We start from the raw sequence: 12,412 nt of genomic DNA on the forward strand, positions 1-12,412 counted from the left end.
TCATGCTTTACAAACCTCCGTCATGTAGGTTCAGATCATGTTGAAAAGCAGAGTTTTCAGATAATGTTGATATTATCTGTACAAAAGCGGTGCACACTTGTAGTTCTTAACAGTATGGAACTTTAACAAGGAATGAATCGACCGCAGAAGTACACACAATCTTAAGTCCGGAAAACTCTAAACTAACAACGGAAAAATTGCTATTACACGATTTAAATCTATACTATTCCCTAATACCATGCTCCCTATAACCCAGCAAATCGACATGGTCCCGCTCTCTTCAGTGCTCCCCACGCTCCTTATAACGCCGTACAGCGATGTCCGTAGAAAAATTTAGATGCGGGTTGGACTCTGAAATGCCGCCAAGGACTCGGAGAGCAACCAAATCAGCCGCTGTGTGTTTGAAGACCAGCAGCTGTGGGCAGCTTGCAAGCTCCGTATGACTAAATTCGGCCAACACAACTCAAACTCTCAGGCAACTATAAAGTCGGAAAGGAGATCTGGCCAGAAAACAATTTCGATCGAGTGGCAAAGCAGACCGATAATAATTTATAGCCGAGTGTGGCGACTCCTGGTCAAAAGCCTGCGTAGACAGTACACAAGCTATGTCAAGGGAGGTCCTCATTTTCTTCAGTACTTTTCTACATCTGAGCTCAGCACAGCTTCAAGACTCCCCTCTCCCCTACTCGAATTCCAGTACTCCTTTCTGCCAAGGCGCAGCAAAGGCCTGGTAATTTAAGGCTCGTAAAGAGTGCTGGCAGTGGGGCAGGAAGCGGGCTAGAGATGGGCTAGCTGGCTCTCGCTTCCTGTCTGCCAGTGAGCCTTCCTCGCCGCTACTGTCTCTGCAACGCTCACGTCTGCACACTTTTATTCCACACCGAACTCTTCCTCGATAATAATTCTCGGCGCTGCTTTCATGCTCAAAAATATACTTCCGGAGGTCAAGCAATGCAAAAGGTTCAGGAAAAGCCTTTGCCTTTCTTGCGCTCAAACTTTTACCAGTTTCACTCTTCCGAGTCTCATGTCGAAGATCAGGGCCGAGGTCGTTCCAATTTTTCGCCTATAAGGTATCAACTCGTTTTCAGGCGAAATTTCTATTACTTTGGATTCCCCAATTATTTGTCTGATCACTATCATACCAACTATCTTTTCACTTTGAGATTAATAATGAAGTAATCTGAAATCTGACGCTGGCGATATTGCCGCCACAATACCTCAAACAACTTCGTTTGCAGTGAGTAATTTGTAACATTCCCGGTAAATAAATAGAACATCGTCCTACGTGATGGTTGTTATAGGCTGCTGGCTTGTAATCAGCTGTAAAATAATCTCAAAAAGAATGATCAGTTTTCATTGACCTCATTGTGCGATCGTTTGACTCAACTGTAGAATCTTGGTGATGTGAATGCTTCAGTTTTAATTAACTGTGGTTAAGCCTGACGTTCCAACAGTTATCCTACTATTGGAGCATAAGATTGAACAGCATGAGTCTTGATAAACATCCTGATGGATCATTATAAATCTAGCGTAATGAATCTAGCATGGCGCGTGCCACGATCACAAGTTCGGCACGCACGACACACGAATTCGTGCGTGGCACGATATCGAGTTCGGAACGCACGGCGTTTGAAATCATACGTGAAGCGTGCCGCGATCAGGTGTTTAACACGCACGACACACGAACTCGTGCAATACACGTGGTGAGATCACGTGTTTTGCACGCACGTAACACGAATTTGTTCTTCGTGGTGCACGCTGCATTTCAGTAGATCAGCGGCAGTCTTCGCTCATCGATCCGCTGATGATTGTCAAGATGCTCTTCGCCATTCATATCCCGTCCACTTGGTGGCTGCCAGTGGCTCAGTGGATTACCGCTGACTGCCACTTGATGGCTACCAGTGGCTCAGTGAATTGCTGCTAAATGCCACTTAATGGCTGTCAGTGGCTCAGTGAATTACTGGTGACTGCCACTTAATAACTGCCAGTGGCTCAGTGGATTACCGCTGGCTACCACCTGATGGCTGCCAGGGGCTCAGCGGAGTAATTCTTGAAAATCCGTACCAAGCCGTGAGATCTAAACTTGAATCGACTCCGGCCTTTATTGTTCGTAGCAACGTATGTAGCTATTAAGATTCGATTGGAAAACGTAACTTAAAAAATTAATTGTAACTTCAAGAGCTTTATTAATGGAATATGCATCGGAGGAATGGCAGAAATGTTAAGCCGATGAAGGATAGCCGCGCCATCACCTGCTCTTTGGTTATCAATTAACAATCACGGGCGATGTAGCAGAGGCGCCTCAAAGTTTGACTTGGTCAGAACTCTCGGCCATTTGTGAGTGCACTCAAATAAATTAGCGAGACTTGTCCAAATATCGATCCTCTTTTTGCCCTTGCGTGTGTCCTCTGATACAATTTGACCTGTCCAATAATCAGTGCTTCGCCTGCTCTCTGTACTTGTGCTCTGAGGGAATAAAACGTATCCATACATGTTTTCAATATGAAGTGCAATATTCATGCAATATTACAATACAATATTACAATACAATATATGCAATATATATATTGTATATAATACAATATATACAATATATATGCAATATTCCTTGTGCGGCTTTGGATTTTTACAGACCAATTTTTACAGATCAGATCGTAATTGTTATGGCGCCTTAGCGTTCTCTTTGGAAACTATCCAAAAGGAGTCTATATTGCAAGTCGATGCTTCCGCTTGTTTATCCCGTTCTGTTTTAGGATTGTTTTTCCAGGGCTTGCCGAGACCACTTCTCGTTTTATAAGGCATAAATGATCGTATAAAACTGAGTTATAGGAGTCTGATGGTTCCGAATCCTTGAGAGGCAAGGCGTATACACGGATATTACTGCCCGATTGCTATTTCTAATCATTGCTTTTCCATTTATATATGAGTGCAGAAAAGTGAAAGGCAACGACAATGTATAGGGAGAAACTCATGACTTGAATCGTAAGTAAAAAAGAGTGTAAGAGGGCGATTTTTCAAAAGATGAGAATGAATCGAACTTATAATTAAAAATAAAAATTATTTATGTGAGTGCCTTGCATTTCAGGTGAAGGGATAAGAAAATTACGTACGAATTAATGTGTATATTTTTTATTGTAAACAACAAAGTTAAGACATACCTCACGTTTCAACAATTACAACATTTCTGGCATAGGTAGACTTTGTTCATGTTATGCCTATGTCCAAAAATACAGAACAAAGGAAACATTTAAACTATTATTCACATTGAAACGCTTCCTAGGATTATATTTACATTTACTATAAGATTTGTACACACTCGAGCCTACAGGTTCATGGAAGAAGGTACAGATGCGACGCTAGGCTTTACAAGGACTACAGACACTCAGAGCAATGTGTGTGACACTGTCCCTAATAGCGACGCACCTATTTGCAGGACCAGTTTGGTTCAGCATAACGGCATGTCGGTACTTTTGTATGTCACTATTTTATAAAAGATGTGTATCGCTATTCGGACAATACGACCTATTCATTTTTCTGAGAGCACACCCACTTTTGATGCTCCTCAGGAAGTCTTTTGGACAGTGAAAAAAAAAACAGATTGAAAATTAATATACGTGATCTTCAAATTAGTTTTGGAATGATTAAAGGACTAATTTGGATTGTTCGAAAGTTTAGGACCATATATACCACTGAGTCTCACTTCAACGAAAGAAAGATCCGCATTCCGCGAGTTGAGTTTCTCACCCGCCTCCTCAACTAAACATTTAGTCGGTTAGGTGCGAAGTCATGTTGGCTTGACGGAGGATAAGTCGGTTTTGTCACCTGATAAACATTTGTGTGGCTGCAAAGGCAGCGGAAAATTTCAGGGGCAAAATATTTTTGTCCGTAAGCATGATCTTGAAATGTTTTTTTTATCAAATATTACTTCCGTTTTTGTATCGATTAATTGTATGATGCAAGTAACAAGATTCAGATGACATTAACTTATTTGAGGGTATAAGCCAATCCTCACATGTTGGTCAAAGTGTTTAGGTTTTACGTATAATTACGTTGGGTCCATAGATTACAGAAAGAAGTGAGGAAATTTTATCTTATCTGTATTAAGGATTTCCCTTAATACAGATGATTATTATTAGAAAGTAACTTACTTTCAACAAGACATAATCATAACGAGTGGATACATAAAACTCTACGCCCATATTCATTTCAAGACTCTCATGGCACTTCATTATTTTTTACGCCTGAAAATTCCACTTCCGGTGCATCAGGGGCTGAATTACTTGATAACTTGACATTCGAAATTATTTCCTAAGTGCACAAGTTCCACAATTAGTGGTCAGGAGTGCAGTAGAGATGGCGTCCAGACTGGGTGTCCTCGATCGTTGAAGAATATTTATTTTCCGTTGCGATTCGGTCACTTATTTGCCTTCCAGGCGATTATTAAAAACTATTTTTTCCACGTGGTCATTGATCTTGACAATTCATCTACTGATCTGCTGCATTGCGTGAATTGAATAGACTACGAATATTACCTGAATTATTTTAATTCCTTTACTTTGCTTTCATTCGTAATGATTTACATTCATATCGGCTAAGTTTCTTGAAAACAACAAATCTGCGAAAACAATTTTTCCAAAACTGGATAGATGAAGCTGTCAATATACTCGTGTGAGTAGCATATATTTAAAGCAACCGAACGCTTGAGTTTTCTGGTATTTCCTCGACTTTCGATGGGGTGGCAGTACGGATGAGGTGGTCTTTCTTATGCTGTTTTTCGTCTTTCTTATGTGGTCATTCTTATGTTGTTATCGATATGGTAGCTCAGTAGTTGGAAGGGGAGTGATCTATCGCCAACTCATGAGGAAGTGGGGAGGGGAGTTGGGGGAAGAGCTTGGCTGGGAATCCGAAGAAGTGGAAGAAGTGGGAGGAGAAAGAGCTGGTGAACTAGGAGGGGAATCTGGAGGGGTTGTAGGTGAAGATGACAGCGGTGAAATGGGTAAACTGGCGGGGGGTAGTGGCGGTGGAAGGGGTGGAGAAGGTGGGTCAGGTGGGGATGACTTGTTTTCTGGTGCGGTGGATTTGGCGCTTCCGTTGCTAAGAGGAAATGGAGGAGCAGCTGTTGGTGGAGGCGGGGCCGTGTGTGCTGGAGGAATTAAAGTAGGCTCGGGTGATATTTTATCATTAAGTTCCTTGAATGATTTTTCGATCTCTGATAACATCGATCCTTTCGGAAGAAGAGATTTTTGATTCTTGGCAAGCGTCGACGTAGGCGAAAAAGGGTACAGGGGAGACGTGACTGAGCTGAAACTAGACCCACAGTCCTGACTTGCCGACGACTGCACCGCTGGCTGAGCATACTGTGAACGGTGAGTCTTCCTATTAAGCGTCGAAGTACTGGGGATCGCGTTGGGAATAGCGTATGGGGACGTGGCTGGGGGTTTTGGAGGCACAGGGGGCTTAACACATGAGTTTATTTTGTGTTTCAGGTGGTCCGTGCTTGGGACTGGAGGAGGAGGAGGGAGTGGCCACATTTCTTCATCCTCCAGATCATCTTCAGCAAGACTAATATCGTTCTTCAAGTCAGTGTGACGTTCAAGAGTAGAGGCTTTGCTCAACTCTTTTAATCCAAGTGAGTTCATAGAAGTCGCATCTTCTTTGGAGGTATCGCTGTGCCAGGGATCCGTAAATGGGTTCTTGAGTCCGTCGAACAGGTACGGAGGAGGGCTAAATTTGCCAGATGTAATCTGAACTGGTGAATCTAGTTCGTCCTTATCCTGAGTATCAGGAGTCTGACGATGGATGCCATTGACATGAAGCGTTGGAGGGCTTCTGGCCCCATTCGCCAAACGAGCAGCTGGTAAGTTGAATTCGTTGGTGGAAGATGAGTCTTCAGTTCTCCAGCCATTTGTTGCGTTGGTTATGCGATTGATGAAACTTGTCATCCCCGCAGGCAATGGAAGCCTACGGGGAACGTATCGTCAGACTGTCGTTTCGAAATTTACATCAATACAGTGAGGGAAATGGCACTCAGGAGGTTCTTGTTGGTTTTCTTGATGCCCAGGGGCAAGAACCTCTTCCCCTGATATTGAAAGAGGAGTTTTCTTCTGTCTCTTCCACAGATCATTCGCATACCAGCTTACAACTACAGTTAAGGAACCAAAAAGAATGCCAAAGAATAACCAAAACCAAGGAGAAAGAGCCATTAGGCATGTGCCGACCGATTCATCAGAGCCGGTAGGACAGTGCCACGTTCCATCACAGAAAAGCGATGCGCTGATGCACGCATGCACTTCCGGACATTCAGTCGCACATCTCTCGGCCAACCATCGCGGCGCTGCTTGAACGTACCTTATATTGATTGTATCACTGTAATGATGCGCCGAATAATGGCTTGGTCGAGTAACCATAACGACAATAAGAGATCTTTGATTCTGGTCCAGGTAGTCTAGAGACCATGGATCACGAAATCCCCTGGAGAAAACTTGCACAGTCTCAGACGATGACGGATCTACACACACAGCACTTAGCGGACGAGGAGTGCCCGGCTGGTAGGCATGTAGTTCGGGCCCGGAACATGCAGAAAGTGGGAAATTGTTGCTTGAAAACATCGTGTGAGTATCTTCCACTAACTGGAGTCCTCCTTGGATAACTCTCCCTGGTACAGATATCATCAGAAAGCGATCCTTCTTCGGTCTAATTAACCACGGATGTCCTCTGCAGGGACCCGACGGTGGTTTCATAGGTAGTGTGAGGTAGCCTGATTCCCCCTGAACAATGCGTTTCTCCTCACATTCAGCAACTTCAACAAACTCATATTCAAGCTCAAAAGAAAAGTGAGAGAAATCATCAAAAACGTTCATACCGACGACCGTAAAATTGATAGCTATGTTAGAAGTGAATGACATTAGAGCGGCTGGCAAGCTGCTGCCATGACATAAGCATGCCAGTGGCAATTCAATCTCTTTCCATGGATATTCGGAGACCTCCAGTCGGGATCCCCGGCCTTCTAAACGATGAGGTCGTCCGCAGGCCTGCAGAGGCGACTCTCCTCCGTGACACGTCGAATTATGCGCTGTAAATGAAATGAATGTCACTCGCACTGCTTCGTTGGGCTTGCCTCGAAGTCGGTATTTACATTGCAGAGAAGTTTCTCCAAACTTGCCGTACAGTAAATTATTTGCTGGTGACTGAATCATCCCTTTCTTACTTCGTTCACTTGTGATCAGTTTGTCGCATGGATGCTGAATATTCAAAGCCTCAGCTTTAGGTCCAGAGTAAACAAATTCATAATGCAGCCGGAATTCGAGATTGGCGACAGCTGACGGTAGAAGGTAATGGATCGTGAGGGTCGCTTTTGGACCTTGCGTGAGGTAACTCTCGCTCTCTCCGCACGGCCGAGTTCGGTTTCTGCCTGGCCCCAGTTGCTCACGATGACACACGCGGACTCCCATATGGCCACAAGAGCTTTCTAAGGGTTCTTCGGCCCCTTCCTCGGAAAGTGTAATTCTTGTGCGACAGTGCGGTGCGTCACGAGACTTTGGTTGGTTGTATGTTGATTTTAATCGTGTGAAATGTAGCCAAATGACTTCATCAGAGCGACCAATGAATTCATAAATGCACTTGGAGTCGCTGGGCAGAGAATGAGCAACATTTTCAAAAAAGCCTTTGGCTGCCTCAAAACTTGAAATAGTGAACATGCATTTGTCCTCAGCGTACAAGTACGAGTTTTTTGGAACGAAAGCTACTCCCACATCGAGTTCAAAGCCGGGGTGGGTGCCAGGTGACGGGTCGAAGTACATATTGTCGAACGCTGAAGTCTGGAAGACTAAGAGCAGCTCTGCACCACTTGAAGTGACCCGTGGAACGATGCCTCCTCCGCAAAATCGCAGTAATAGACGTCGCTTTTCGCCTGAAATTTCGTAGATGTTGAGCGTGTCTCCAACAACATCGCACTCTGAGTCTAGCCTCAACTGAAGTGTTTTGTCGCACTCTGCAGCGTCTGTATGGCGGATATGCACGTGCCCGTTATTAGGTTGGCCCACGCTGACGAGGGCGTGGCGACCGTAGGGCACTGTGGCCTGTCTAATGATGTACTGACACGTGATGTTTCGTGGGTACATGCCGGGATAATTAGGTGATTGGATGCGACATTTTCTCCTATCACAAGAATCGAATATTTTGTCGCAAATTGAGTTAGGGCGCGCAAAACCCAAGTATTTTGCACTGTCCCAAGTGCCATAGCGTACGACAGCTTTAGCTTCTAACAGAAACTTGTATAAAACACGGGTTCTGAAGTCCTTATCTACGGTCATGAGGCTGCTACTTTTCTCTGGAACATGGATCGTAACGCTAACTGTGTTTGTTTCGCTATAGTAAACGTTATGTAAATTGCTGCCACCACACCAGTATCCTTCGATATGTGGGCGCATGGCTTCGTCCACCGTTATGGATCCTCCAGGACATCCGAAGACGTGATGGGACCTGAAGGTGCCGAGAGTCACGTCCCTGAACACCAGCTGTACGAGTTCTCCGTAAATGTCACCAGCTGCCACAAATGTCAGATGACAGGTAAAGGGCAGCTTGGCAGAAGCTGACAAGCGCAGGTCTAGCTCATAGCTCTTGCCAACCTCTCCGTAGTATGTCACGTTGCAAGCTGCAAGGAAAAAATGCAGGCATTACAATACTAAGTGAAGGTTACGTTAGGTTATATTAGGTTAAGATTATGCCCATTGCTGCAAGCTGCATAGACAAAAGTAGGCTTTACTTAGTGGAGCTAAGGCTAGAATAGGCTAGGTTAAGTTGAGATTATGACCATTGCTGCAAGCCGTATAGACAACTGTAGGCTTTACTTAATGAATCCTGGGTTAGGTTAGGCTAGGTCAAGTTAAGATTATGATCATTGTTGCAAGCTGCATAGACATAGGTAAGCTTTATCTGGTAGAGGCTAAGTTAGGTTAGGTCAGGATGAATTAAGATTATATCAATCATGATCTAAAAATTTTTCTGTCAACAGAGGTTTTTTCGAAGAAATATAATTAATGTTTACCGCAAATATGTCAATTTTCTGGGTTGCCATCATATGATCTGAAGTTCAAGAGACAAGAGAGACAAATAAAAATATTTTCACCGACTGAAAACCTTTGAGGATTTTATTACAATAATATTACTTGTTTGTGAAATATATTATTTATTCGATTTCGAATTAACGTAGCAATGCTCGAACTTTTCTTGCTTAGAAAACAGTTAATTCAGATATGGACTAGAAATTCGTCACACACGAGAGAAAAATGAGGAAAATGAAGCCATTTTAACTAACATGGACAACATTCTGATCAGCTGACGACTCTAAGACAGTGTTTCTAAAATTTTTGTGATTGAATACGCTTGGAGGTCATGTACCACTGATACGTCATCAGCGCACCACCAGGTTTCTGCTGAGTACCACTAATACTTACAACAATAATACTAATACCCTGCTGTGACTGTTAATACACTGTTCGAAAAAAAGGCGGGAAAACATTGACAACTGCGTTTTAATGGCCGGCCGGCCCGTGAAAGTCGGTCATGATGGTTCCAGTTTCATACGTTACCTTCTAAATGTACAGCAACATTGTTTTTTTTCCAGTTTGGAAACCGCTGGTCTGTGAGATTGGGACTTTTTGGTGACTCACGCCAGTTGAGAAACTGCTGGTCTGTGAGACTGAGACTTTGTGGTGACTCACGCCAGTTGAGAAACTGCTGGCCTGTGAGACTGAGACTAACGCCTGTTTAGAAACTGCTAGTCTGTGAGACTGAGACTTTGTGTTGACTCACGCCTGTTTAGAAACTGCTGGTCTGTGAGACTGAGACTTTGTGGTGACTCACGCCAGTTGAGAAACTGCTGGACTGTGAGACTGAGACTTTGTGGTGACTCACGCCTGTTTAGAAACTGCTGGTCTGTGAGATTGAGACTTTGTGTTGACTCACGCCTGTTTAGAAACTGCTGGTCTTTGAGACTGAGACTTTGTGGTGACTCACGCCAGTTGAGAAACTGCTGGTCTGTGAGACTGAGACTTTGGGTTGACTCACGCCTGTTTAGAAACTGCTGGTCTGTGAGACTGAGACTTTGTGTTGACTCACGCCTGTTTAGAAACTGCTGGACTGTGAGACTGAGACTTTGTGGTGACTCACGCCAGTTTAGAAACCGCAGGTTTAGAAAGTAAAGTTACTCACGTGTGCAGCCGGGACGCTCGTCTGACTGATCACCACAATCGTCTTCGCCGTTGCAAACCTTGTCCCGCGGGACGCACTGCAGATTATCGCAAGTGTGCTCGCTCACGGGGCAGGGACTTGCACTGCCCACTCCTCCGCCACTCCTGTGACTCGTCAGGGGACTGTCAGGCCCCTCGGTGGCAGCCTCATCCAGTCCCCATATCAAGAAAATTAGCATGAGGCTCATGAATGCATTGAAGAAACCCGTCCTGGCACGAGCAGACGTACGTAACCGAATGGAAGTTTTCCCGTTGAGCTGCGAGCGTGTGCGATGCGCAGAGTTTAGCGAAACTATCCCCGGGGAACTTTGATTAGAAGCTCTTAATCTAAATAATACACTATCTTCCTGTATATTACACCCCCATATTCGTGCAAACATTTGCCTTGTATTCATTGTATTAAATGACCAGCTTCTCGTTCTGTACGTATGCATCCGCTGTGCTTCTGCCTGCTCGTCGCTCCGTCTTCTCGTCTCGTCGCAAAGTTTGGTTCGCTCGACGAATTCTTGTGTAAAGTTCGTGCCGCATGCCGACCTCGACACGACAGTCTTGCTGTCGCTGCTGCATTGTAGCCTGAACGCTGCCCTGACAAGGTGTCGGCATGTCGGGTGATTGGTTGGTAAAGACGAACTGGTCGTCACGGTTTGGTCTTCTATCAGTGTACATCGAGTTACTTTTGCAGGGAAACCGCAAGTTGAAGTTTTAAATACGTTGGTGAAGTCGTGCTGCTTTGGATGAGAAAATTTTCTTCCTGAATTCTGAACCGATTGGGATGAATCTTCGCCTGAGCATGACTGCGGGGCTGTGGATGTGCTTCTTGGCTGCTTCTGTACCATCACTCAGCCGTACACTCTGGAAACAGAGAAAAATACAGTCAATAGAATAATTATTATACACAAATGAATAATTAGTATATAAAATAGAATAGGTAATAGAAATTGTCTAAAGAATATTCTAGAAAAATCGTAAAATAATATTGCAAGAACTTTTTCTTAGCTGGTGATCAGTTATTGCGAGATTCAACAAACTTGAATCTTCGGAGCCTTTCCCGTAGATTTATCTTTCTGAAATGTTATAAATTTATATATGTTGTCATGCGCTCATACAGCGTCTCATGTTAACTACCTTAGCATTTGTTTACAGTTTTTTCCTTATTTTAGGTTTACGCAAATATTTTCAAATTATGTTTATTTGAACTGCATGTTTGGTCTCTTGTGTCAACTCCTTCATTTATTAATGAATGTAGGTGTCGAACCCCGTTGCATTTCTGTATTTCTACGGCTTCAGAACATCAATCAACAACTCATCTTTTACTTTCTTTACACCAGAAGCCGGCTTTTTACGAGTATTTAAAGCGTGTTAAAAAGATTCAGCGGTGCAGGTAAATCTGAAAGGGAATTTCTTCACTGTAGCAATGTTATGATGAAACGCGTGAAATAGAATGACCATTTGAGTCTGCGTTCGTTTCCGAAAGGCAGTTTTTTTAAGAATAATAATAAATTAATTATGCAAGAAATACTTTTTGATAGTATTGAGTCATTTATTATAAAAAGTATAGTTTGATTTCATTTTATGGTGAATATACTTTTTGATATTTTAGCGAATGACGATGAACTTCTGGGTTCCAATAACCTCAACGCTCCGAGACAATTAATTTGTACTCATTAAAAAAGTATGTAATTGATTGTACAAAATTTTGTAGTTAATTAGTACATATTTATGTAATTATGTACTCATAACAAAACAAATCAGTGCAAGAATTGTAAACTAATAAGGCAGCACAGGCGTTAGTTTGTCACAGCAGCTCATGTGTACACGGGCAGCAGGGAGGCCGGGGCGTCGCACCGCGTGTCTCGGCCGCTGGTCTCATGAAGACAAATTAGAGAGCTTAATGTCACCCTAGAGTGATGGAGGGCTGGCACCCGCACACCTGCATCACTCCAGTGATGGAGGGCTGGCACCCGCACACCTGCATCACTCCAGTGATGGAGGGCTGGCTGCCCTGTCTCTTATACACATCTAGATGTGTATAAGAGACAGAGTCTCAACAATCGCACTAGTCTCAACAATCGCACTACTCTCAACAATCGCGCTAATCCCAACAATCGCACTAGTCTCAACAATTGCACTAGTCTCAACAATCGCACTAATCTCAACAATCGCAC

At 43.7% G+C, this 12,412-nt stretch overlaps 2 protein-coding genes across 2 annotated transcripts; both read right to left on the reverse strand.

Annotated features, from left to right (window-relative positions):
- Positions 1-4,841: 4,841 nt before the first annotated feature.
- Positions 4,842-5,939, reverse strand: LOC108676302 (vegetative cell wall protein gp1-like). Its single transcript, XM_018164363.1, has one exon. The coding sequence runs from the start codon at positions 5,937-5,939 to the stop codon at positions 4,842-4,844; it is 1,098 nt and encodes a 365-aa protein (XP_018019852.1).
- Positions 5,940-5,963: 24 nt separating this feature from the next.
- Positions 5,964-11,090, reverse strand: LOC108676324. Its single transcript, XM_018164388.2, has 2 exons — positions 10,210-11,090; positions 5,964-8,650 (listed from the first exon to the last, which is right to left on the reverse strand). Exons 1-2 carry the CDS (start codon positions 11,081-11,083, stop codon positions 5,976-5,978), a joined length of 3,549 nt encoding a protein of 1,182 aa, XP_018019877.2. The 5' UTR covers positions 11,084-11,090; the 3' UTR covers positions 5,964-5,975.
- Positions 11,091-12,412: the final 1,322 nt, after the last annotated feature.

Source organism: Hyalella azteca, unplaced genomic scaffold, assembly GCF_000764305.2.
Source record: "Hyalella azteca isolate HAZT.00-mixed unplaced genomic scaffold, Hazt_2.0.2 contig5826, whole genome shotgun sequence".
NCBI lineage: Eukaryota > Metazoa > Arthropoda > Malacostraca > Amphipoda > Hyalellidae > Hyalella > Hyalella azteca.

Excerpts from the sequence above, each read along its gene's own strand:
- LOC108676302 (XM_018164363.1), bottom strand. The coding sequence starts at position 5,939 with ATGACAAGTTTCATCAATCGCATAACCAACGCAACAAATGGCTGGAGA.
- LOC108676324 (XM_018164388.2), bottom strand. The coding sequence starts at position 11,083 with ATGGTACAGAAGCAGCCAAGAAGCACATCCACAGCCCCGCAGTCATGC. Across the intron at positions 8,651-10,209 it reads CGAGCGTCCCGGCTGCACAC|CTTGCAACGTGACATACTAC; the intron begins GTGAGTAACTTT and ends TTTTCCTTGCAG.